Here is a 26124-nt window from a genome sequence, read left to right on the forward strand (position 1 = left end):
ACTGACAGCCTCCAGGACAGGACTTAGCCCTCTGTTAAACCCACCTGTGTAACATTGCTCTCCCAGGCTTTAATGGTCTTTACCTTCCCCCCTCAACCGACATCTGAAGGACACAATGGGAGTTATTGACAAGTGTTTTTGGAAAACCAATTTTATATTCCGAGAAACATTTTGATGCTTGCTCAACACTCGATGTTCACCAATGCATTAGAGTAAAAGGTTAATCTATTCAGGATGTCCTGTTTTTAATACTAGGAAAAACCGGTCCATTAAATTGTACATGTTTTAATACTATCCCTTCGATGGAAGTTGGCTAAAGTACATTGTCCATCCATCTGCATTAATGTGGCGACAGTTGTGACAAATCCTGTAGTAAATGAGTGTTTAATCCAGCAGAAACACAGGCCCTAGGTCTCCAGTCCCATCTAGCACTGAGATGACAGGTGGATGCAGGTGGATGAGCTCATGATGCTTCTTCTCTAATAGGCTTTCTGGTGGCTCTTTGCTGCAGGTGGTTTTGTTCACCGTGTTTCCATACTGAATAACGGAGAGCAGTAACCTTGGACGGACAAACTACTGTGAGGTGATTATTCCACCATTTAACTACCCAGCTTCAGACAATGAACTGGAGAAAGTGGTGACATTGTATAAAAATATGGCTTTTAATACCGTTTCCACTCACATGGTCATACAGTGAAGAGACTCGGCTCAGAGATATGCGATCCTTGCTGTTAAAATGGAATTCACGCAGTTAAACTCAATCTGCAGCGCACTGATGAGCAGGAACGCAGACCTCTGGGTAATGCGATCAGGGATGACTCACACCAGGTGTCCCTCCTCAGGGCCAGTTCAGGCTGGGTCAGCACAGCACACCTGCCTTCATCCCCAGGCCAGGGTCTTTATAGCAGGGTGCGTCGGACCTTCTCATAAGCACCCAGGAAGATAAAACCTCCCAGACTGATGGACGTGACTCGAGGTATAGTGCCAGAAAACAGACTGAAAATACAGACAAAATTGCATCAGGTATTATGCAAGAGTAACATGTTACTTGTTTTATTTGACTAGGTCGTGTTCCATATTTCTCTACTAAGATGTATGTTCTGAGAGGTATTTCATGCTATTTTAGGAAACGGGCTTATTAAGATGATCTAGAGTCAGTTTCAGAAGCTAAGGAACAGAAAAGCTGTTTCTGAGTCAGTTTTAGAAGCTAGGAGACTGGAGAGGCTGTTCTGAAGGCAAATTTAAAAGACAGGAGACTGGGGAGGATGATTTAGAGTGAGTTTTAGAAGACAAGGGACTAGAGAGGATGTTTTAGAGTCAGTTATTGAAGACAGGAGACTGGGGAGGATGTTTTTCAGTCCATTTAGAAAGACAGGGGAGTGGATTGGCTGTTTTAGAAGCAAGGGAGTAGAAAGTTGTTTCAAAGAAAGTTTTAGAAGTTAGGGGACTCTCCAGACTGTTGATGTTGTGGAGGTCAGGGGATGGTGACAGGCCATGAGAGTAAGCCAGTCTCCCAAGGCCCTTTTCCACACAGCTGTTTTGTGGATTACTGCTGAACCCCCTGATGGGCCTCCCTGGAGCTTGATCTGTCTGCCTGACTGATGGCCAGATGACATCCACACACACCCCTCTGCTGTCCATTCGTGCGGCCGTCCAGCAACAGCCTCAACTGGCTCAGCTCTCACACACCCCGGATCAGCCCAGTCATTCCTCGCTCTCTTTTTCTCCCTCTCTCTTCTCCATTCTCTTGTACACACACTATAGCATTTACTCTCCCCTCTCCCCACAGACTGGAAATATAATGGGTCCTATCCATTGGAGTGTTTTGTTGCTTACTGAGAACCCCCACTCTGCCACTACGCCCCTACACTCCTCGGTCGGTTCGTCGATCTATCTACCCTGCCTCTGCTCTGGCCAGCAGCTCGAACTGCTCTCAGTGCCTTGGATGCTCCAGGGCTGACCTACGTAACACAACAGACCCCAGAGGCCTGGGACACCTGTGGGGGCTGTGCTGAGGTTTTATGGCCCTCCATTTAGAAATGGGGTCACAAATCGTCTAACCGCTAATACATCAATTTTGTCAACTGCAAATCTGTACAAGGTGCCAAGCACGTCAGGGATCTCTCAACTATCCCAGCCATTTACAGAACTGCACGTTTAGGAATGCTCCTAGTCGGATCGGGTGTTTTGGAGAGGCTGCGCTCGTGTGTGTGTGTGTGTGTGTGTGAGCGCGTGTGGGTGTGTAAATGCTTAAGCTGGAACAAATGAGCAAGGGGACATTTCTCAAAGCTTGTCATCCTGCCCTTCAGTTTGCTCTTTGCAGAGTTATCACCTTCGACTGAAATAGAAGTTAACACCCACTGTGTGTGAATCTCAACCTTTTCCATCACACGCGTTATATATCAAAATACAGTACTTTTCTAAATGCTCATGTGGTAGGCTGCCACATGAGTGACACACTGACTGAAGCCAATGTTGTTTCTAACAACAAGCCAAGGAAAGCAATAGACAGAAAATAATGTCCCATTTTCAGTATCTGCCCATGTGAAAGATTGATTTGGCAATGGGTCAGCACAGTTCTTAAAGTGTTCTAAGATTCTAAATTCTCCAGACCACCTCCACGTGTTCTGGCTCACAACAGTGTGTCACTTCCTGTCTGGGAGAAGCCCCACCTGTTGAACAAGATGGCTGAACTTCTCCCATAAACCTTGCTGACTCACTGACATCAGCAGCCCGCCAGCCACACAGATCAGTCAGGCCCTGAACACCGGCCAATCACCTCACAGCCTCCTAACCGCACAGCCTAAAATACCCTGAGTCCTCAGCAGGAGAGAGAGAGCTGCTCATCACAGGCTTTGGTCTTAATCATGTTGAGAACCAGTGGTCTTAGATACACCACATGTCTTCACCTCCTTTTGATCAGGAGCACTTTTCTTCTCATTAATCATCTGCTTAATTTAATTTAATTAAATTCTACTTCCTTTAATTCACATTCTATTTAGATTCTTCACCTGTGGGTTGTGGCCAATTCAAAATCAATTAAAATTCAAGAATTGAATTGGAATTAAAATGCAATTTGCAATTCAATTCAGAATTGACCCCAACCCTGGAACAGACAGTTGGGTTCAAAGTCTGAGCAGTAGGTTTAGGTCATGCGAAGTGGAGTGGACTTGGTGATCTCAGGTTTACATTGTTTTGGCGTGTTTCAGCTTCATTCTGGTTGGTGTGGGAAGGTCCTGGCTGTCCATGTGTTTTGGTTAGTGTGGTGAGGTGGTGTGTAACGTTGGTCTAACCCAGTTGAAAGGCAGGCAGGCAGGGCTCGGCAGGGCAGGGCTTGGCAGGGCTCTGGGGCACAGCAAACAGATGGAAGCACTTTATGGCTTCACTAGACTGCAATTGGGCCTATTACCATAATTCAAGCTTTAAAGCCCCAGCCCCGGCGTAACTGCCAAGTCCTTTCCCTATGGAATCACGACACGGCTTTTCCTTCCTCTGGTTGTCCCAGAGAGACTGTGTGTATCACTATCAGTGGAAGGCATTTGGGGAACTCCATGTTGTACGGTTTATTATGCTTGCTCCTTCAGCTGTACAGAAAACCTCCCTCTGCAGCTATCTTATCAGTAAATCAAGAGTTAGAGAAGAGAAGGAAAAAAAGACCAGAAAAAGAGAGACAAAATATCGAAGAAGACGGGGAACATCAAAGAATACTCTTTCAATTAGGGGCGGCTTGTCGAGGCAGCTGGGAGGCTTAGGGTAGAGACTTTTCTACAAGGAATCCCTCTGTATGACGGCTTCATGAGCATAAGAAGAGCCATTCAATAACAAGCCCACCCCCACCCCGTCCCTGGTCTTCTCTCTCCCCAGCGGAATGTGTTGAAGCCCACCCCGTTCCTGGTCTTCTCTCTCCCCAGCGGAGTGTGTTGAAGCCCACCCCGTCCCTGGTCTTCTCTCTCCCCAGCGGAGTGTGTTGAAGCCCACCCCCTGGTCTTCTCCCCCAGCGGAGTGGTCTTCTCTGGTCTCCCCCCAGCGGAGTGTGTTGAAGCCCACCCCGTCCCTGGTCTTCTCTCTCCCCAGCGGAGTGTGTTGAAGCCCACCCCGTTCCTGGTCTTCTCTCTCCCCAGCGGAATGTGTTGAAGCCCACCCCGTCCCTGGTCTTCTCTCTCCCCAGCGGAGTGTGTTGAAGCCCACCCCGTCCCTGGTCTTCTCTCTCCCCAGCGGAGTGTGTTGAAGCCCACCCCGTCCCTGGTCTTCTCTCTCCCCAGCGGAGTGTGTTGAAGCCCACCCCGTCCCTGGTCTTCTCTCCCCCAGTGGAGTGTGTTGAAGCCCACCCCGTCCCTGGTCTTCTCTCTCCCCAGCGGAGTGTGTTGAAGCCCACCCCGTTCCTGGTCTTCTCTCTCCCCAGCGGAGTGTGTTGAAGCCCACCCCGTACCTGGTCTTCTCTCTCCCCAGCGGAGTGTGTTGAAGCCCACCCCGTCCCTGGTCTTCTCAATCCCCAGCGGAGTGTGTTGAAGCCCACCCCGTCCCTGGTCTTCTCTCTCCCCCACCCCGTCCCTGGTCTTCTCTCTCCCCAGCGGAGTGTGTTGAAGCCCACCCCGTCCCTGGTCTTCTCTCTCCCCAGCCGAGTGTGTTGAAGCCCACCACGTCCCTGGTCTTCTCTTTCCCCAGCGGAGTGAGATTAACAAACTACCCCGGGGTTATTAAACAGCCAGTTAATGTTGAATCCGAACCTCTTCCCAACAGAATTGCACTCTGTGATTAGATTCCATTACTGCAGCCTTCTCAAACAATCTCTGATAGTGCCTGAGAGACTGTTTTTGGCACCACCCCAAACCAAATCTGCTATTAACATCAGGGCCTGTATATCTTAACTAAATGATGGCTGCTCATACACACCAGACTATTATTCACAGGGCTGTTTGGTTTAGGGCTGGCAGGCCATCATTCCCTCCTGACCTGGCCTTTTCATTAGGAGATGTCATAAACACATCACACATTCAGCTCCACACATAAACCTTACTGTTGGCACTACTAATGTCTTAATCAATAGGACTATTCAGAAAAGTTATGTCTCTTGGAAAGCTCTTAATTCAAATTTTTCAGGTTTCTGTGCTGAATGTATGTCCCCTGACTAGTGTTCCTACCAGCAGGCAAACCTGATTATGCAAAGAACTGTATGACTTTAAATCAGATAATGCAAAGTCCCAAAAAATGTACAGGCTAAGAGAAATGGTTTAAGATTTTTAAAAACACAGTCTTTCAACAATAGAAAGGGGAAGGGGATACCTAGTCAGAGACACTTGTTGAAATGTGTACATAGGTACAGAAGGCTACCCCAGCCTAGTCCTCAGGTTCCCCCAGAACAGCAGCGTGTGATGGGCCATACTTACCCCATCAAGCCCCTAGTCTTCCACACATCTAACAGCACCAGTGGGATGTTTCCACTCGCTGTACTAGTCCCAGCCTAAGAGAGAGAGAGAACAAATAAGAGATAGATGGATAGTCTCCTCCACTTCCTGCCACTTGGACAGACACCCTGTTTAGTCTTCCTCTCCCATCCTACCTCCTTCCACTTCTCCCCTCACAGACATCGGTGGTAACACAGGTGACATCCATAACAATCCACCACCCACACTCCACCTGTTGCAGTTTTATGCCAGAGGTCTTGATTGGGGGGGTGGGATCAGGATTGGGGAGAGTGGGAGAAGACCCTCCCCGTGAGGGGGGAGGGTCTAGCATGGCAAGAGGAATGGGAGGGTGATTAAAGAGAGGAGGGGAAGTGAAGGGTGGGGTGCGGGGTTAGCATAACTGCGGCCTGGACTGTAAATCACCCTGTGTATTTTTGTGTGCCCAGCAGTATTTGTATTTATTATGGATCCCCATTAGCTGCTGCCAAACAGCAGCTACTCTTCCTGAGGTCCAGCAAAATTAAGGCAGTTTATACAAGTTTAAAAACATTACAATACATTCATAGATTTCACAACACACTGTGTGCCCTCAGGCCCCTACTCCACCACTACAACACACTGTGTGCCCTCAGGCCCCTACTCCACCACTACCACATATCTACAACACACTGTGTGCCCTCAGGCCCCTACTCCACCACCCACATATCTACAACACACTGTGTGCCCTCACTACCACTACCACATAACACACTGTGTGCCCTCAGGCCCCTACTCCACCACTACCACATATCTACAACACACTGTGTGCCCTCAGGCCCCAACTCCACCACTACCACATATCTACAACACACTGTGTGCCCTCAGGCCCCTACTCCACCACTACCACATATCTACAACACACTGTGTGCCCTCAGGCCCCTACTCCACCACTACCACATATCTACAACACACTGTGTGCCCTCAGGCCCCTACTCCACCACTACCACATATCTACAGTACTAAATCCATGTGTATGTATAGTGTGTATGTTATTTTGTGTGTGTGTGTGTGTGTGTGTGTGTGTATGCATGTGTCTGTGACAATGTTTGTGTTGCTTCACAGTCCACGCTGTTCCATAAGGTGTTTTTTAATCTCTTTTTTAAATCTAATTTTACTGCTTGCGTCAGTTACTTGATGTGGAATAGAGTTCCATATAGTCATGGCTCTATGTAGCGCTGTGTGCCTCCCATAGTCTGTTCTGGACTTGGGGACTGTGAAGAGACATCGTGGCATGTCTTGTGGGGTATGAATGGGTGTCCGAGCTGGGTGCCAGTAGTTTAGACAGACAGCTCTGTGCATTCTACCTCTCATAAATAAAAGTAGTGATGAAGACAACCTCTCCTCCACTTTCAGCCAGGAGAGATTGACATGCATATTATTAATATTAGCCCTCTGTGTACATCCAAGGGCCAGCCGTGCAGCCCTGTTCTGAGCCAATTGCAATTTTCCTGTCCTTTTTTGTGGCACCTGACCACAGGACTGAACAGTAGTCAAGGTGCGACAAAACTAGGGCCTGTAGGACCTGCCTTGTTGATAGTGTTGTTAAGAAGGCAGACCATCGCTTTATAATAGACAGACTTCTCCCCATCTTTGCTACTACTGCATCAATATGGTTTGACCATGACAGTTTACAATCTAGTGTTACTCCAAGCACTTCCACATTACTTATTGCAAGATTTAGTTGAGGTTTAGGGTTTAGTCAGTGTTTTGTTCCAAATACAGTGCTTTTAGTTTCAGAAATATTTTGGGCTAACTTATTCCTTGCCACCCACTCTGAAACTAACTGTAGCTCTTCATAGAGTGTTGCAGTCATTTCAGTCACTGCAGTAGCTGACGTGTATAGTGTTGCAGTCATTTCAGTCACTGCAGTAGCTGACGTGTATAGTGTTGCAGTCATTTCAGTCACTGCAGTAGCTGACGTGTATAGTGTTGCAGTCATTTCAGTCACTGCAGTAGCTGACGTGTATAGTGTTGCAGTCATTTCAGTCAATGCAGTAGCTGACGTGTATAGTGTTGCAGTCATTTCAGTCACTGCAGTAGCTGACGTGTATAGTGTTGCAGTCATTTCAGTCACTGCAGTAGCTGACGTGTATAGTGTTGAGTCATCCGCATACATAGACACTCTGGCTTTACTCAAAGTCAGTGGCATGTTGTTAGTAAAAATTGCTGATTGCTGATTATAACTGGCTTATATTGGATAGGCTTCCATTAAAGAACACCCAAAGTGTTCTGTTAAACAAATTATTCTTTATCCAGATTATAGCAGGGGGTGTAAAGACATAACACATACGTTTTTCCAGCAGCAGACTATGATCGATAATGTCAAAAGCTGCAATGAAGTCTAACAAGACAGCCCCACAATCATTTTATCATCAATTTCTCTCAGCCAATTATCAGTCATTTGTGTAAGTGCTGTGCTTGTTGAGTGTCCTTCCCTATAAGCATGCTGAAATTCTGTTGTCAATTTGTTTACTGTGAAATAGCATTGTATCTGGTCAAACACTATTTTTTCCAGAAGGTTACTAAGGGTTTGCAACAGTCTGATTGGTCAGCTATTTGAGCCAGTAAAGGGGGCTTTACTATTCTTGGGTAGCCGAATGACTTTTGCTTCTCTCCAGGCCTGAGGTCACACACTTTCTAGTAGACTTAGATTGAAGATGTGGCAAATAGGAGTGGCAATATCGTCTGCTATTATCCTACGTAATTTTCCATCCAGATTGTCAGACCCTGGTGGCTTGTCATTGTTGATAGACAACAATAATTATTTAACCTCTTCCACACTGACTTTACGGAATTCAGACAAGTACAATACTTGTCTTTCATAATTTGGGCTGATATACCTGGATGTGTTGCGTCAGCGTTTGTTGCTGGCATGTCATCCCTAAGTTTGCTTATATTGCCAATGAAAAAGTAATTAAAGTAGTTTGAAATATCAGTGGGCTTTGTGATGAATGAGCCATCTGATTCAATGAATGAAGGAGCCGAGTTGGCTTTTTTCCCCCAAAGTGTCATTTAAGTTGCCCATAAGCTTTTTACTATCATTCTTTATATAATTTACCTTTATTTCATAGTGTAGTTTATTTTTATTTAGTTTAGTCACATGATTTCTTTATTTGCAGTATGTTTGCCAATCAGTTGGGCTGCCAGACTTAATTGGCATACATTTTGCCTTATCCCTCTCAACCATACAATTTTTCAATTCCTCATCAATACAAGGGGATTTAACAATTTTTACAGTAATTTTCTTAATGGGTGCATGCTTATTAGTAACTGGAATAAGTAGTTTCATAAATCATTATTAGTAAAAATGTGATCAATACATGTTGATGATTTCATTCCTGTGCTGTTTGTAACTACCCGGGAGGTTGACTGACAACCTGATCCAGGTTGCAGGTACTGGTTACAGTTTGAAGATTTTTCCTGAGTGGGCAGCTTGATGAAGCCAGTCAATATTTAAATCACCCAGAAAATATACAGTTGAAAGTTTATACAGTCGGAACACATACATAAACTTAGGTTGGAGTCATTAAAACTCGTTTTTCAACCACTCCACACATTTCTTGATAAACTATAGTTTTGGCAAGTCGGTTGGGACATCTACTTTGTGCATGACACAAGTAATTCTTCCAACAATTGTTTACAGACAGATTATTTCACTTATAATTCACTGTCACAATTCCAGTTGGTCAGAAGTTTACATACACTTAGTTGACCGTGCCTTTAAACAGCTTGGAAAATTCCAGAAAATTATGTCATGGCTTTAGAAGCTTCTGATAGGCTAATTGACATCATTTGAGTCCGTTGGAGGTGTACCTGTGGATGTATGTCAAGGCCTACCTTCAAACTCAGTGCCTCTTTGCTTGACATCATGGGAAAATCAAAAGAAATCAGCCAAGACCTCAGAAAATAAATTGTAGGCCTTCATCCATGGGAGCAATTTCCAAACGCCTGAATGTACCATGTTCATCTGTACAAACAATAGTACGCAAGTATAAACACCATGGGACCACGCAGCCATCATACCGCTCAAGAAGGAGATGCGTTCTGTCTCCTAGAGATGAACGTACTTTGGTGTGAAAAGTGCAAATCAATCCCAGAACAACAGCAAAGGACCTTGTGAAGATGGTGGAGGAAACAGGTACAAAAGTATCTATATCCACAGTAAAACGAGTCCTATATTGACATAACCTGAAAGACCGCTCAACAAGGAAGAAGCCACGGCTCCAAAACCGCCATTAAAAAAAACAGACTACGGTTTGCAACTGTACATGTGGACAAAGATCGTACTTTCTGGACAAATGTCCTCTGGTCTGATGAAACAAAAATAGAACTGTTTAACCATAATGACCATCGATATGTTTGGAGGAAAAAGGGGGAGGCTTGGAATCCGAAGAATGCCAACAGTGAAGCACAGGGGTGGCAGCATCATGTTGTGGGGGTGCTTTGCTGCAGGAGGGACTGGTGCACTTCACAAAATAGATGGCATCATGAGGGAGGGAAATGATGTGGATATATTGAAGCAACATCTCAAGACATCAGTCAGGAAGTTAAAGCTTGGTCGCAAATGGGGTTTTCCAAATGGACAATGCCCCCAAGCATACTTCCAAAGTTGTGTCAAAATGACGTAAGGAAAACAAAGTCAAGGTATTGGAATGGCCATCACAAAAGCCCTGACCTCAATCTTATAGAAACTGTATCCTATGGAACTGAAAAAGTGTGTGCGATCAAGGAGGCCTACAAACCTGACTCAGTTACACCAGCTCTGTCAGAAGGAATGGGCCAAATTTCACCCAACTTATTGTGGGAAGCTTGTGGAAGGCTACCAGAAATGTTTTACCCAAGTTAAGCAATTTAAAGGCAATGCTACCAAATACTAATTGAGTGTATGTAAACTTCTGACCACTGGGAATGTGAATAAATAAATAAAAGCTTAAATAAATTATTCTCTCTACTATTACTTCTGACATTTCACATTCTTAAAATAAAGTGGAGATCCTAACTGACCTAAAACAGATACTTTTTACTAGTATTAAATGTCAGAAGTTGTGAAAAACTGAGTTCAAGCAGCTAGCAGACCCACCCATGTCCCAGCCAGCAGACGCACCCCCAGCAGACGCACCCCCAGCAGACCCACCCCCAGCAGACCCACCCCTGTCCAAGCCAGCAGACCCAACCCTGTCCCAGTCAGCAGACCGACCCCCCAGTGTCCCAGCCAGCAGACCCACCCCTGTCTCAGCCAGCAGACCCACACCTGTCCCAGCCAGCAGACCCACCCCTGTCCAAGCCAGCAGACCCACCCCTGTCCCAGCCAGCAGACCCACCCCTGTCCCAGCCAGCAGACCCACTCCTGGCCCAGCCAGCAGACTTACCCCCTGTCCCAGCCAGCAGACCCACACCTGTCCAAGCCAGCAGACTCACCCCTGTCCCAGCCAGCAGACCCCCCCTGTCCCAGCCAGCAGACCCACCCCTGTCCCAGCCAGCAGACCCACCCCTGTCCCAGCCAGCAGACCCACCCCCCTGTCCCAGCCAGCAGACCCACCCCTGTCCCAGCCAGCAGACCCACCCCTGTCCCAGCCAGCAGACTCACCCCTGTCCCAGCCAGCAGACCCACCCCCCCTGTCCCAGCCAGCAGACCCACCCCTGTCCCAGCCAGCAGACCCACCCCTGTCCCAGCCAGCAGACCCACCCCTGTCCCAGCCAGCAGACCCACCCCTGTCCCAGCCAGCAGACTCACCCCCTGTCCCAGCCAGCAGACCCACCCCTGTCCCAGCCAGCAGACCCACCCCTGTCCCAGCCAGCAGACCCACCCCTGTCCCAGCCAGCAGACCCACCCCTGTCCCAGCCAGCAGACCCACCCCTGTCCCAGCCAGCAGACTCACCCCTGTCCCAGCCAGCAGACCCACCCCTGTCCCAGCCAGCAGACCCACCCCTGTCCCAGCCAGCAGACCCACCCCTGTCCCAGCCAGCAGACCCACCCCTGTCCCAGCCAGCAGACCCACCCCTGTCCCAGCCAGCAGACTCACCCCCCTGTCCCAGCCAGCAGACCCACCCCCCCTGTCCCAGCCAGCAGACCCACCCCTGTCCCAGCCAGCAGACCCTCCCCTGTCCCAGCCAGCAGACCCACCCCTGTCCCAGCCAGCAGACCCACCCCTGTCCCAGCCAGCAGACCCACCCCTGTCCCAGCCAGCAGACCCACCCCTGTCCCAGCCAGCAGACCCACCCCTGTCCCAGCCAGCAGACTCACCCCTGTCCCAGCCAGCAGACCCACCCCTGTCCCAGCCAGCAGACCCACCCCTGTCCCAGCCAGCAGACCCACCCCTGCCAGCAGACCCACCCCTGTCCCAGCCAGCAGACCCACCCCTGTCCCAGCCAGCAGACCCACCCCTGTCCCAGCCAGCAGACCCACCCCTGTCCCAGCCAGCAGACCCACCTCTGGCTCTGACTTTTCTTCTGGAACAGGAGGAAACTACTGTGACAAGCTCCAACACCGCCATATCCCATCCTCACCCCTCCTCCCCTCCACTCCCACTTCTCTTCACCCCACACCTCAGTCCTGTCTGGGCTTGTGCAACAGGTGTTCAGGGCCCCGGTGAGGTAAAGAAGGGAAATTAACTACCATGGGTGATCTTATGTGGGGTTTTACAGAGTCAGAAAATGCTCCATTGTGTGTTTTAGCACTAAGAACATGAGTTAATGTAACAACCAGCTAATATTATGTCAATTTAAATCACAAGTGACCTCACCCCTAACTCTATAACCCCTGCTAAAACATGTTTATGGCAAATGTTTATGGCAACGTTGTTTTTACCATCTTCACACAAGCGCCACGTCTAACCAACTGAAGAGTTACAGAGTGGTATCTCATTTGTCATCGCGGAGAACAAAAAGCACAGAACACTTTGTCTTATCCAAGGACACAACGACTGGGTTCAACTGAACTCACAACACCCCCACTAACATACCACAGAGAGACACAGTCAGACAAACACAGGAGCTAGCAGAGTAAACGCATGATAAACCCAGGACAGGCAGAGCTGTTCCTGCTCTCTCTGAGAGAGATGAGAGGCCTGTCTGCCATGTCCGTTCCATTGGACACTACTCTGGCCTGTCCAGATGTACTACAGCTAACATTAAACATGAACACAAACATGTCCACAGAACACTGTCCATTCAATGCTGGGCTGTGGAGAACACAGAATGAATGTGGGTGTCACCACTATCCATTCAACGCTGGGCTGTGGAGAACACAGAATGAATGTGGGTGTCACCACTGTCCATTCAACGCTGGGCTGTGGAGAACACAGAATGAATGTGGGTTACCCACCCCTGTCACCACTGTCCATTCAACACTGGGCTGTGGAGAACACAGAATGAATGTGGGTGTCACCACTGTCCATTCAACACTGGGCTGTGGAGAACACAGAATGAATGTGGGTGTCACCACTGTCCATTCAACACTGGGCTGTGGAGAACACAGAATGAATGTGGGTGTCACCACTGTCCATTCAACACTGGGCTGTGGAGAACACAGAATGAATGTGGGTGTCAACACTGTCCATTCAACGCTGGGCTGTGGAGAACACAGAATGAATGTGGGTGTCACCACTGTCCATTCAACACTGGGCTGTGGAGAACACAGAATGAATGTGGGTGTCACCACTGTCCATTCAACACTGGGCTGTGGAGAACACAGAATGAATGTGGGTGTCACCACTGTCCATTCAACACTGGGCTGTGGAGAACACAGAATGAATGTGGGTGTCAACACTGTCCATTCAACACTGGGCTGTGGAGAACACAGAATGAATGTGGGTGTCACCACTGTCCATTCAACACTGGGCTGTGGAGAACACAGAATGAATGTGGGTGTCACCACTGTCCATTCAACACTGGGCTGTGGAGAACACAGAATGAATGTGGGTGTCACCACTGTCCATTCAACACTGGGCTGTGGAGAACACAGAATGAATGTGGGTGTCACCACTGTCCATTCAACACTGGGCTGTGGAGAACACAGAATGAATGTGGGTGTCACACACTGTCCATTCAACACTGGGCTGTGGAGAACACAGAATGAATGTGGGTGTCACCACTGTCCATTCAACACTGGGCTGTGGAGAACACAGAATGAATGTGGGTGTCACCACTGTCCATTCAACACTGGGCTGTGGAGAACACAGAATGAATGTGGGTGTCACCACTGTCCATTCAACACTGGGCTGTGGAGAACACAGAATGAATGTGGGTGTCAATACTGTCCATTCAACACTGGGCTGTGGAGAACACAGAATGAATGTGGGTGTCACCACTGTCCATTCAACACTGGGCTGTGGAGAACACAGAATGAATGTGGGTGTCACCACTGTCCATTCAACACTGGGCTGTGGAGAACACAGAATGAATGTGGGTGTCACCACTGTCCATTCAACACTGGGCTGTGGAGAACACAGAATGAATGTGGGTGTCACCACTGTCCATTCAACACTGGGCTGTGGAGAACACAGAATGAATGTGGGTGTCACCACTGTCCATTCAACACTGGGCTGTGGAGAACACAGAATGAATGTGGGTGTCACCACTGTCCATTCAACACTGGGCTGTGGAGAACACAGAATGAATGTGGGTGTCACCACTGTCCATTCAACACTGGGCTGTGGAGAACACAGAATGAATGTGGGTGTCACCACTGTCCATTCAACACTGGGCTGTGGAGAACACAGAATGAATGTGGGTGTCACCACTGTCCATTCAACACTGGGCTGTGGAGAACACAGAATGAATGTGGGTGTCACCACTGTCCATTCAACACTGGGCTGTGGAGAACACAGAATGAATGTGGGTGTCACCACTGTCCATTCAACACTGGGCTGTGGAGAACACAGAATGAATGTGGGTGTCACCGCTGTCCATTCAACACTGGGCTGTGGAGAACACAGAATGAATGTCCGTGTCACCACTGTCCATTCAACACTGGGCTGTGGAGAACACAGAATGAATGTGCGTGTCACCACTGTCCATTCAACGCTGGGCTGTGGAGAACACAGAATGAATGTGCGTGTCACCACTGTCCATATTGTTCTCCATGGCAGTGTGTCTCTGATGAGCTTTGTCTACATTAGAGAACTGCGAGGCGTCACTCAGCAGACAGACAGTGTTGAACAGTCCTGTAGCTGGCCCGGCCTGGGTTAGCTTGATTGGGCCTTACCTTCGCCAACATGATCCTGGTCTTAGCCACATCCAGGGGAGTGGTGACACCACTGTCCATTCACACCTGGGAAACACAGTGAATAACACACACACACACACACACACAACACAAGATGAGTGCACTGCAAACATTTCTGTTCTGTAATGACAAAATACACTCTTATGACCTTTATGACATCAAAATAATAGTTAGCTACATTTCATGATTCAATGGGATACATTGATACTCTCAAAGATGTTTCCCCAATACAGTTCCATTCCTAGACCAGACGCACTATTCATCCCACCCCGTCAGTCAGGTCCACGCCTCACTGAACACTACTCACACTGTCTGTCTCTGTCTGCCAGTCTCACCCCCCTCCTCCCACCCCTGTCAGTCAGGCCCACGCCTCACTGACACTACTGACACTGTCTGTCTCTGTCTGTCAGTCTCACCCCCCTCCTCCCACCCTGTCAGTCAGGCCCACGCCTCACCAAACACTACACACACACAGAATGTCTGTCTCTGTCTGTCAGTCTCACCCCCTCCTCCCACCCCGTCAGTCAGGCCCACGCCTCACTAAACACTACTGACACTGTCTGTCTCTGTCTGTCAATCTCACCCCCTCCCTCCTCCCACCGCGTCAGTCAGGCCCACGCCTCACTAAACACTGGTCACACGGTCTGTGTCTGTCTGTCAGTCTCACCCCCCCTCCCACCCCGTCAGTCAGGCCCACGCCTCACTAAACACTACTGCACTGCACTGTCTGTCTCTGTCTGTCAGTACACTCACCCTCCCTTTCCCACAAAATCAGTCAGGCCCACGCCTCACTGGGAACACTACACACGGTCTGTGTCTGTCTGTCAGTCTCACCCCCTTCTCCCACCCCGTCAGTCAGGCCACGCCTCACTAAACACTACTCACACTGTCTGTCTCTGTCTGTCAGTCTCACCCCCTCTCCTCCCACCCAGTCAGTCAGGCCCACGCCTCACTAAACACTACTGACACTGTCTGTCTCTGTCTGTCAGTCTCACCCCCTCCTCCCACCCCGTCAGTCAGGCCCATGCCTCACTAAACACTACTCACACTGTCTGTCTCTGTCTGTCAGTCTCACCCCCTCCTCCCACCCCGTCAGTCAGGCCCACGCCTCACTAAACACTACTGACACTGTCTGTCTCTGTCTGTCAGTCTCACCCCTCCCTCCTCCCACCGCGTCAGTCAGGCCCACGCCTCACTAAACACTACACACGGTCTGTGTCTGTCTGTCAGTCTCACCCCCTTCTCCCACCCCGTCAGTCAGGCCCACGCCTCACTAAACACTACTCACACTGTCTGTCTCTGTCTGTCAGTCTCACCCCTCCCTCCTCCCACCGCGTCAGTCAGGCCCACGCCTCACTGAACACTACACACAGTGTGTCTCTGTCTGTCAGTCTCACCCCCCTCCTCCCACACCGTCAGTCAGGCCCACGCCTCACTGAAACACTACTCACACTGTCTGTCTCTGTCTGTCAGTCTCACCCCCCTCCTCCCACCCGTCAGTCAGGCCCACGCCTCACTGAAACACTACACACACAGTCTGTCTCTGTCTGTCAGTCTCACCCCCCTCCTCCCACCCCGTCAGTCAGGCCCACGCCTCACTAAACACTACACAAACTGTCGGTCTGTCTGTCTGTCTGTCAGTCTCACCCCCCCTCCCCCACTCCGTCAGTCAGGCCCACGCCTCACTAAACACTACACACGGTCTGTCTCTGTCTGTCAGTCTCACCCCCTCCTCCCACCCCGTCAGTCAGGCCCACGCCTCACTAAACACTACACACACACTGTCTGTCTCTGTCTGTCAGTCTCACCCTCCCTATTCCCACCGCGTCAGTCAGGCCCACGCCTCACTAAACACTACACACGGTCTGTGTCTGTCTGTCAGTCTCACCCCCCTTCTCCCACCCCATCAGTCAGGCCCACGCCTCACTAAACACTACTCACACTGTCTGTCTCTGTCTGTCAGACTCACCCCCTCTCCTCCCACCCAGTCAGTCAGGCCCACGCCTCACTAAACACTACTGACACTGTCTGTCTCTGTCTGTCAGTCTCACCCCCCCTCCTCCCACCCCGTCAGTCAGGCCCACGCCTCACCAAACACTACACACACACTGTCTGTCTCTGTCTGTCAGTCTCACCCCCCTCCTCCCACCCCGTCAGTCAGGCCCACGCCTCACTAAACACTACTCACACTGTCTGTCTCTGTCTGTCAGTCTCACCCCCTCCTCCCACCCCCGTCAGTCAGGCCCACGCCTCACTAAACACTACTGACACTGTCTGTCTCTGTCTGTCAGTCTCACCCCTCCCTCCTCCCACCGCGTCAGTCAGGCCCACGCCTCACTAAACACTACACACTGTCTGTGTCTGTCTGTCAGTCTCACCCCCTTCCCCCACCCCGTCAGTCAGGCCCACGCCTCACTAAACACTACTCACACTGTCTGTCTCTGTCTGTCAGTCTCACCCCTCCCTCCTCCCACCGCGTCAGTCAGGCCCACGCCTCACTAAACACACAGTGTGTCTCTGTCTGTCAGTCTCACCCCCCCTCCTCCCACACCGTCAGTCAGGCCCACGCCTCACTAAACACTACTCACGGTCTGTCTCTGTCTGTCAGTCTCACCCCCCTCCTCCCACCCCGTCAGTCAGGCCCACGCCTCACTAAACACTACACACGGTCTGTGTCTGTCTGTCAGTCTCACCCCTCCCTCCTCCCACCGCGTCAGTCAGGCCCACGCCTCACTACACACTACTGTGTGTCTCTGTCTGTCAGTCTCACCCCCTCCTCCCACACCGTCAGTCAGGCCCACGCCTCACTAAACACTACACACGGTCTGTCTCTGTCTGTCAGTCTCACCCCCCCTCCTCCCACCCCGTCAGTCAGGCCCACGCCTCACTAAACACTACACACTGTCTGTGTCTGTCTGTCAGTCTCACCCCCTCCCACCCTGTCAGTCAGGCCCACGCCTCACTAAACACTACTGACACTGTCTGTCTCTGTCTGTCAGTCTCACCCCTCCTCCCCCACCGCGTCAGTCAGGCCCACGCCTCACTAAACACTACACACGGTCTCTGTCTGTCTGTCAGTCTCACCCCCCTTCTCCCACCCCGTCAGTCAGGCCCACGCCTCACTAAACACTACTCACACTGTCTGTCTTTGTCTGTCAGTCTCACCCCCTCCTCCCCACCCCGTCAGTCAGGCCCACGCCTCACTAAACACTACACACGGTTTGTCTCTGTCTGTCAGTCTCACCCCCCCCTCCCACCGCGTCAGTCAGGCCCACGCCACTCACTACACACAGTGTGTCTCTGTCTGTCAGTCTCACCCCCCCTCCTCCCCACCCGTCAGTCAGGCCCACGCCTCACTAACACTACTCACACTGTCTGTCTCTGTCTGTCAGTCTCACCCCCCCTCCTCCCACACCGTCAGTCAGGCCCACGCCTCACTAAACACTACTCACACTGTCTGTCTCTGTCTGTCAGTCTCACCCCCCTCCTCCCACCCCGTCAGTCAGGCCCACGCCTCACTAAACACTACACACACACTGTCTGTCTCTGTCTGTCAGTCTCACCCCCCTATTCCCACCCCGTCAGTCAGGCCCACGCCTCATTAAACACTACACAAACTGTCGGTCTGTCTGTCTCTGTCTGTCAGTCTCACCCCCCCTCCTCCCACCCCGTCAGTCAGGCCCACGCCTCACTAAACACTACACACTCTGTCTCTGTCTGTCAGTCTCACCCCCTCCTCCCACCCCGTCAGTCAGGCCCACGCCTCACTAAACACTACACACACTGTCTGTCTCTGTCTGTCAGTCTCACCCCCCTCCCTATTCCCACCCGTCAGTCAGGCCCACGCCTCACTAAACACTACACACTGTCTGTGTCTGTCTGTCAGTCTCACCCCCTTCTCCCACCCCATCAGTCAGGCCCACGCCTCACTAAACACTACTCACACTGTCTGTCTCTGTCTGTCAGACTCACCCCCTCTCCCACCCAGTCAGTCAGGCCCACGCCTCACTAAACACTACTGACACTGTCTGTCTCTGTCTGTCAGTCTCACCCCTCCTCCCACCCCGTCAGTCAGGCCCACGCCTCACTAAACACTACACACACACTGTCTGTCTCTGTCTGTCAGTCTCACCCCCCCTCCTCCCACCCCGTCAGTCAGGCCCACGCCTCACTAAACACTACTCACACTGTCTGTCTCTGTCTGTCAGTCTCACCCCCCTCCTCCCACCCCGTCAGTCAGGCCCACGCCTCACTAAACACTACTGACACTGTCTGTCTCTGTCTGTCAGTCTCACCCCCCTCCTCCCACCCGTCAGTCAGGCCCACGCCTCACTAAACACTACACACTGGTCTGTGTCTGTCTGTCAGTCTCACCCCCTTCTCCCACCCCGTCAGTCAGGCCCACGCCTCACTAAACACTACTCACACTGTCTGTCTCTGTCTGTCAGTCTCACCCCCTCCTCCCCCCCGCAGTCAGTCAGGCCCACGCCTCACTACACACAGTGTGTCTCTGTCTGTCAGTCTCACCCCCTCCTCCCACACCCGTCAGTCAGGCCCACGCCTCACTAAACACTACACACTGTCTGTCTCTGTCTGTCAGTCTCACCCCTCCCTCCTCCCACCCCGTCAGTCAGGCCCACGCCTCACTAAACACTACACACTGTCTGTGTCTGTCTGTCAGTCTCACCCCCCTCCTCCCACCCCGTCAGTCAGGCCCACGCCTCACTAAACACTACTCACACTGTCTGTCTTTGTCTGTCAGTCTCACCCCCCTCCTCCCACCCCGTCAGTCAGGCCCACGCCTCACTAAACACTACACACTGTCTGTCTCTGTCTGTCAGTCTCACCCCCTCCTCCCACCCCGTCAGTCAGGCCCACGCCTCACTAACACAGTGTGTCTCTGTCTGTCAGTCTCACCCCCTCTCCCACACCGTCAGTCAGGCCCACGCCTCACTGAACACTACTCACACTGTCTGTCTCTGTCTGTCAGTCTCACCCCCTCCTCCCACCCCGTCAGTCAGGCCCACGCCTCACTAAACACTACACACTGTCTGTCTCTGTCTGTCAGTCTCACCCCCTCCCTCCCACCCCGTCAGTCAGGCCCACGCCTCACTAAACACTACACACACACTGTCTGTCTCTGTCTGTCAGTCTCACCCCCCCTATTCCCACCCCGTCAGTCAGGCCCACGCCTCACTAAACACTACACACTGTCTGTGTCTGTCTGTCAGTCTCACCCCCTTCTCCCACCCCGTCAGTCAGGCCCACGCCTCACTAAACACTACTCACACTGTCTGTCTCTGTCTGTCAGACTCACCCCCTCTCCTCCCACCCAGTCAGTCAGGCCCACGCCTCACTAAACACTACTGACACTGTCTGTCTCTGTCTGTCAGTCTCACCCCCTCCTCCTCCCACCCCGTCAGTCAGGCCCACGCCTCACCAAACACTACACACACACTGTCTGTCTCTGTCTGTCAGTCTCACCCCCTCCTCCCACCCCGTCAGTCAGGCCCACGCCTCACTAAACACTACTCACACTGTCTGTCTCTGTCTGTCAGTCTCACCCCCTCCTCCCACCCCGTCAGTCAGGCCCACGCCTCACTAAACACTACTGACACTGTCTGTCTCTGTCTGTCAGTCTCACCCCTCCCTCCTCCCACCGTCAGTCAGGCCCACGCCTCACTAAACACTACACACGGTCTGTGTCTGTCTGTCAGTCTCACCCCCTTCTCCCACCCCGTCAGTCAGGCCCACGCCTCACTAAACACTACTCACACTGTCTGTCTCTGTCTGTCAGTCTCACCCCCTCCCTCCTCCCACCCCGTCAGTCAGGCCCACGCCTCACTAAACACTACAGTGTCTGTCTCTGTCTGTCAGTCTCACCCCCCTCCTCCCACCGTCAGTCAGGCCCACGCCTCACTAAACACTACTCACACTGTCTGTCTCTGTCTGTCAGTCTCACCCTCCCTCCTCCCACCGCGTCAGTCAGGCCCACGCCTCACTAAACACTACACACGGTCTGTGTCTGTCTGTCAGTCTCACCCCCCCTCCTCCCACCCTGTCAGTCAGGCCCACGCCTCACTAAACACTACTGACACTGTCTGTCTCTGTCTGTCAGTCTCACCCCTCCTCCTCCCACCCCGTCAGTCAGGCCCACGCCTCACTAAACACTACACACGGTCTCTGTCTGTCTGTCAGTCTCACCCCCTCCTCCCACCCCGTCAGTCAGGCCCACGCCTCACTAAACACTACTCACACTGTCTGTCTCTGTCTGTCAGTCTCACCCCCTCCTCCCACCCGTCAGTCAGGCCCACGCCTCACTAAACACTACACACTGTCTGTCTCTGTCTGTCAGTCTCACCCCTCCCTCCTCCCACCCCGTCAGTCAGGCCCACGCCTCACTAAACACTACACACGGTCTCTGTCTGTCTGTCAGTCTCACCCCCTTCTCCCACCCCGTCAGTCAGGCCCACGCCTCACTAAACACTACTCACACTGTCTGTCTTTGTCTGTCAGTCTCACCCCCCCTCCTCCCACCCCGTCAGTCAGGCCCACGCCTCACTAAACACTACACACTTTGTCTCTGTCTGTCAGTCTCACCCCCTCCTCCCACCCCGTCAGTCAGGCCCACGCCTCACTAAACACTACACACACACTGTCTGTCTCTGTCTGTCAGTCTCACCCCCCTCCTTCCCACCCCGTCAGTCAGGCCCACGCCTCACTAAACACTACACACTGTCTGTGTCTGTCTGTCAGTCTCACCCCCTCCTCCCACCCCGTCAGTCAGGCCCACGCCTCACTAAACACTACTCACACTGTCTGTCTTTGTCTGTCAGTCTCACCCCCCTCCTCCCACCCCGTCAGTCAGGCCCACGCCTCACTAAACACTACTGACACTGTCTGTCTCTGTCTGTCAGTCTCACCCCCTCCTCCCACCCCGTCAGTCAGGCCCACGCCTCACTAAACACACAGTGTGTCTCTGTCTGTCAGTCTCACCCCCCTCCTCCCACACCGTCAGTCAGGCCCACGCCTCACTGAACACTACTCACACTGTCTGTCTCTGTCTGTCAGTCTCACCCCCTCCTCCCACCCGTCAGTCAGGCCCACGCCTCACTAAACACTACTGACACTTGTCTGTCTCTGTCTGTCAGTCTCACCCCCCTCCTCCCACCCCGTCAGTCAGGCCCACGCCTCACTAAACACTACACACACACTGTCTGTCTCTGTCTGTCAGTCTCACCCTCCCTATTCCCACCGCGTCAGTCAGGCCCACGCCTCACTAAACACTACACACGGTCTGTGTCTGTCTGTCAGTCTCACCCCCCTTCTCCCACCCCGTCAGTCAGGCCCACGCCTCACTAAACACTACTCACACTGTCTGTCTCTGTCTGTCAGACTCACCCCCTCTCCTCCCACCCAGTCAGTCAGGCCCACGCCTCACTAAACACTACTGACACTGTCTGTCTCTGTCTGTCAGTCTCACCCCCTCCTCCCCACCCCGTCAGTCAGGCCCACGCCTCACCAAACACTACACACACTGTCTGTCTCTGTCTGTCAGTCTCACCCCCTCCTCCCACCCCGTCAGTCAGGCCCACGCCTCACTAAACACTACTCACACTGTCTGTCTCTGTCTGTCAGTCTCACCCCCCTCCTCCCACCCCGTCAGTCAGGCCCACGCCTCACTAAACACTACTGACACTGTCTGTCTCTGTCTGTCAGTCTCACCCCTCCTCCTCCCACCGTGTCAGTCAGGCCCACGCCTCACTAAACACTACACACTGTCTGTGTCTGTCTGTCAGTCTCACCCCCCTTCTCCCACCCCGTCAGTCAGGCCCACGCCTCACTAAACACTACTCACACTGTCTGTCTCTGTCTGTCAGTCTCACCCCTCCCTCCTCCCACCGCGTCAGTCAGGCCCACGCCTCACTAAACACTACACAAGGTCTGTGTCTGTCTGTCAGTCTTCACCCCCTCCCCACCCCGTCAGTCAGGCCCACGCCTCACTAAACACTACTCACACTGTCTGTCTCTGTCTGTCAGTCTCACCCCCCCTCCTCCCACCCCGTCAGTCAGGCCCACGCCTCACTAAACACTACTCACACTGTCTGTCTCTGTCTGTCAGTCTCACCCCCCTCCTCCCACTCCGTCAGTCAGGCCCACGCCTCACTAAACACTACACACGGTCTGTCTCTGTCTGTCAGTCTCACCCCCTCCTCCCACCCCGTCAGTCAGGCCCACGCCTCACTAAACACTACTCACACTGTCTGTCTCTGTCTGTCAGTCTCACCCCCTCCTCCCACCCCGTCAGTCAGGCCCACGCCTCACTAAACACTACACACTGTCTGTCTGTCTCTGTCTGTCACTCACCCCCTCCTCCCACCCCGTCAGTCAGGCCCACGCCTCACTAAACACTACTGACACTGTCTGTCTCTGTCTGTCAGTCTCACCCCCTCCTCCCACCCCGTCAGTCAGGCCCACGCCTCACTAAACACTACACACTGTCTGTCTCTGTCTGTAGTCTCACCCCCTCCTCCCACCCCGTCAGTCAGGCCCACGCCTCACTAAACACTACTGACACTGTCTGTCTCTGTCTGTCAGTCTCACCCCCTCCTCCCACCCCGTCAGTCAGGCCCACGCCTCACTAAACACTACACACTGTCTGTCTCTGTCTGTCAGTCTCACCCCCCCTCCTCCCCCCCGTCAGTCAGGCCCACGCCTCACTAAACACTACACACTGTCTGTCAGTCTCACCCCCCCTCCTCCCACCCCGTCAGTCAGGTCCACGCCTCACTAAACACTACTCACACTGTCTCTCTGTCTGTCAGTCTCACCCCCCCCCTCCCACCCCGTCAGTCAGGCCCACGCCTCACTAAACACTACTCACACTGTCTGTCTCTGTCTGTCAGTCTCACCCCCCTCCTCCCACCCCATCAGTCAGGCCCACGCCTCACTAAACACTACACACACTGTCGGTCTGTCTGTCTCTGTCTGTCAGTCTCACCCCCTCCTCCCACCCCGTCAGTCAGGCCCACGCCTCACTGAACACTACTCACACTGTCTGTCTCTGTCTGTCAGTCTCACCCCCTCCTCCCACCCCGTCAGTCAGGCCCACGCCTCACTAAACACTACACACACTGTCGGTCTGGTCTCTGTCTGTCAGTCTCACCCCCCCTCTTCCCACCCCGTCAGTCAGGCCCACGCCTCACTAAACACTACTCACACTGTCTGTCTGTCTGTCTGTCAGTCTCACCCCCCTCCTCCCACCCCGTCAGTCAGGCCACGCCTCACTGAACACTACTCACACTGTCTGTCTCTGTCTGTCAGTCTCACCCCCTCCTCCCACCCCGTCAGTCAGGCCCACGCCTCACTAAACACTACACACACTGTCGGTCTGTCTGTCTCTGTCTGTCAGTCTCACCCCCCTCCTCCCACCCCGTCAGTCAGGCCCACGCCTCACTAAACACTACTCACACTGTCTGTCTCTGTCTGTCAGTCTCACCCCCTCTCCTCCCACCCGTCAGTCAGGCCCACGCCTCACTAAACACTACACACACTGTCGGTCTGTCTGTCTCTGTCTGTCAGTCTCACCCCCCTCCTCCCACCCCGTCAGTCAGGCCCACGCCTCACTGAACACTACTCACACTGTCTGTCTCTGTCTGTCAGTCTCACCCCCTCTCCTCCCACCCCGTCAGTCAGGCCCACGCCTCACTAAACACTACACACACTGTCGGTCTGTCTGTCTCTGTCTGTCAGTCTCACCCCCTCCTCCCACCCCGTCAGTCAGGCCCACGCCTCACTAAACACTACTCACACTGTCTGTCTCTGTCTGTCAGTCTCACCCCCTCTCCTCCCACCCCGTCAGTCAGGCCCACGCCTCATTAAACACTACACAAACTGTCGGTCTGTCTGTCTCTGTCTGTCAGTCTCACCCCCTCCTCCCACCCCGTCAGTCAGGCCCACGCCTCACTGAACACTACTCACACTGTCTGTCTCTGTCTGTCTGTCTCACCCCCTCCTCCCACCCCGTCAGTCAGGCCCACGCCTCACTGAACACTACTCACACTGTCTGTCTCTGTCTGTCAGTCTCACCCCCTCCTCCCACCCGTCAGTCAGGCCCACGCCTCACTAAACACTACACACTGTCTGTCTCTGTCTGTCAGTCTCACCCCCTCTCCTCCACCCCGTCAGTCAGGCCCACGCCTCACTAAACACTATTCACACGGTCTGTCTCTGTCTGTCAGTCTCACCCCCTCCTCCTCCCACCCCGTCAGTCAGGCCCACGCCTCACTAAACACTACTCACACTGTCTATCTCTGTCTGTCAGTCTCACCCCCCTCCTCCCATCCCGTCAGTCAGGCCCACGCCTCACTAAACACTACTCACACTGTCGGTCTCTGTCTCTGTCAGTCAGTCTCACCCCCCTCCTCCCACCCCGTCAGTCAGGCCCACGCCTCACTAAACACACTGTCACTGTCGGTCTCTGTCTGTCAGTCTCAACCCCCTCCTCCCACCCCGTCAGTCAGGCCCACGCCTCACTAAACACTACTCACACTGTCTGTCTCTGTCTGTCAGTCTCACCCCCCCTCCTCCCACCCCATCAGTCAGGCCCACGCCTCACTAAACACTACTCACACTGTCTGTCTCTGTCTGTCAGTCTCACCCCCTCCTCCTCCCACCCCATCAGTCAGGCCCACGCCTCACTAAACACTACTCACACTGTCTGTCTCTGTCTGTCAGTCTCACCCCCTCCTCCCACCCCGTCAGTCAGGCCCACGCCTCACTGAACACTACTCACACTGTCTGTCTCTGTCTGTCAGTCTCACCCCCTCTCCTCCCACCCCGTCAGTCAGGCCCACGCCTCACTGAACACTACTCACACTGTCGGTCTCTGTCTGTCAGTCTCACCCCCTCCTCCCACCCCATCAGTCAGACCCACGCCTCACTAAACACTACTCACACTGTCTGTCTCTGTCTGTCAGTCTCACCCCCTCCTCCCACCCCATCAGTCAGGCCCACGCCTCACTAAACACTACTCACACTGTCTGTCTCTGTCTGTCAGTCTCACCCCCCTCCCCACCCCGTCATTCAGGCCCACGCCTCACTAAACACTACACACACTGTCGGTCTGTCTGTCTCTGTATGTCAGTCTCACCCCCTCCTCCCACCCCGTCAGTCAGGTCCACGCCTCACTAAACACTACTCACACTGTCGGTCTGTCTGTCAGTCTCACCCCCTCCTCCCACCCCGTCAGTCAGGCCCACGCCTCACTAAACACTACTCACACTGTCGGTCTGTCTGTCTCTGTCTGTCAGTCTCACTCCCCTTCTCCCACCCCGTCAGTCAGGCCCACGCCTCACTAAACACTACTCACACTGTCGGTCTCTGTCTGTCAGTCTCACCCCCCTCCTCCCACCTCGTCAGTCAGGCCCACGCCTCACTAAACACTACTCACAC

At 52.7% G+C, this 26124-nt stretch overlaps 1 protein-coding gene across 2 annotated transcripts in view; it reads right to left on the reverse strand.

Annotated features, from left to right (window-relative positions):
- Positions 1-638: 638 nt before the first annotated feature.
- The window catches only part of slc25a26 (solute carrier family 25 member 26), an 86835-nt gene continuing 61349 nt past the window's right edge, over positions 639-26124 (reverse strand). The window contains exons 8-10 of one of the 2 annotated variants that reach the window (XM_042295504.1): positions 14650-14711; positions 5388-5461; positions 639-996 (exon numbers count right to left, since the gene is read on the reverse strand). In XM_042295504.1, the coding sequence (XP_042151438.1) occupies positions 900-996; positions 5388-5461; positions 14650-14711 (233 nt within the window). In that variant the 3' untranslated portion in view covers positions 639-899. The remainder of the gene's footprint in view (positions 997-5387; positions 5462-14649; positions 14712-26124) is intronic. The other variant, XM_042295503.1, reaches the window with a different exon arrangement.

The sequence above is a fragment of the Oncorhynchus tshawytscha genome, linkage group LG02 (genome assembly GCF_018296145.1).
Source record: "Oncorhynchus tshawytscha isolate Ot180627B linkage group LG02, Otsh_v2.0, whole genome shotgun sequence".
Taxonomy (NCBI): Eukaryota; Metazoa; Chordata; class Actinopteri; order Salmoniformes; family Salmonidae; genus Oncorhynchus; species Oncorhynchus tshawytscha.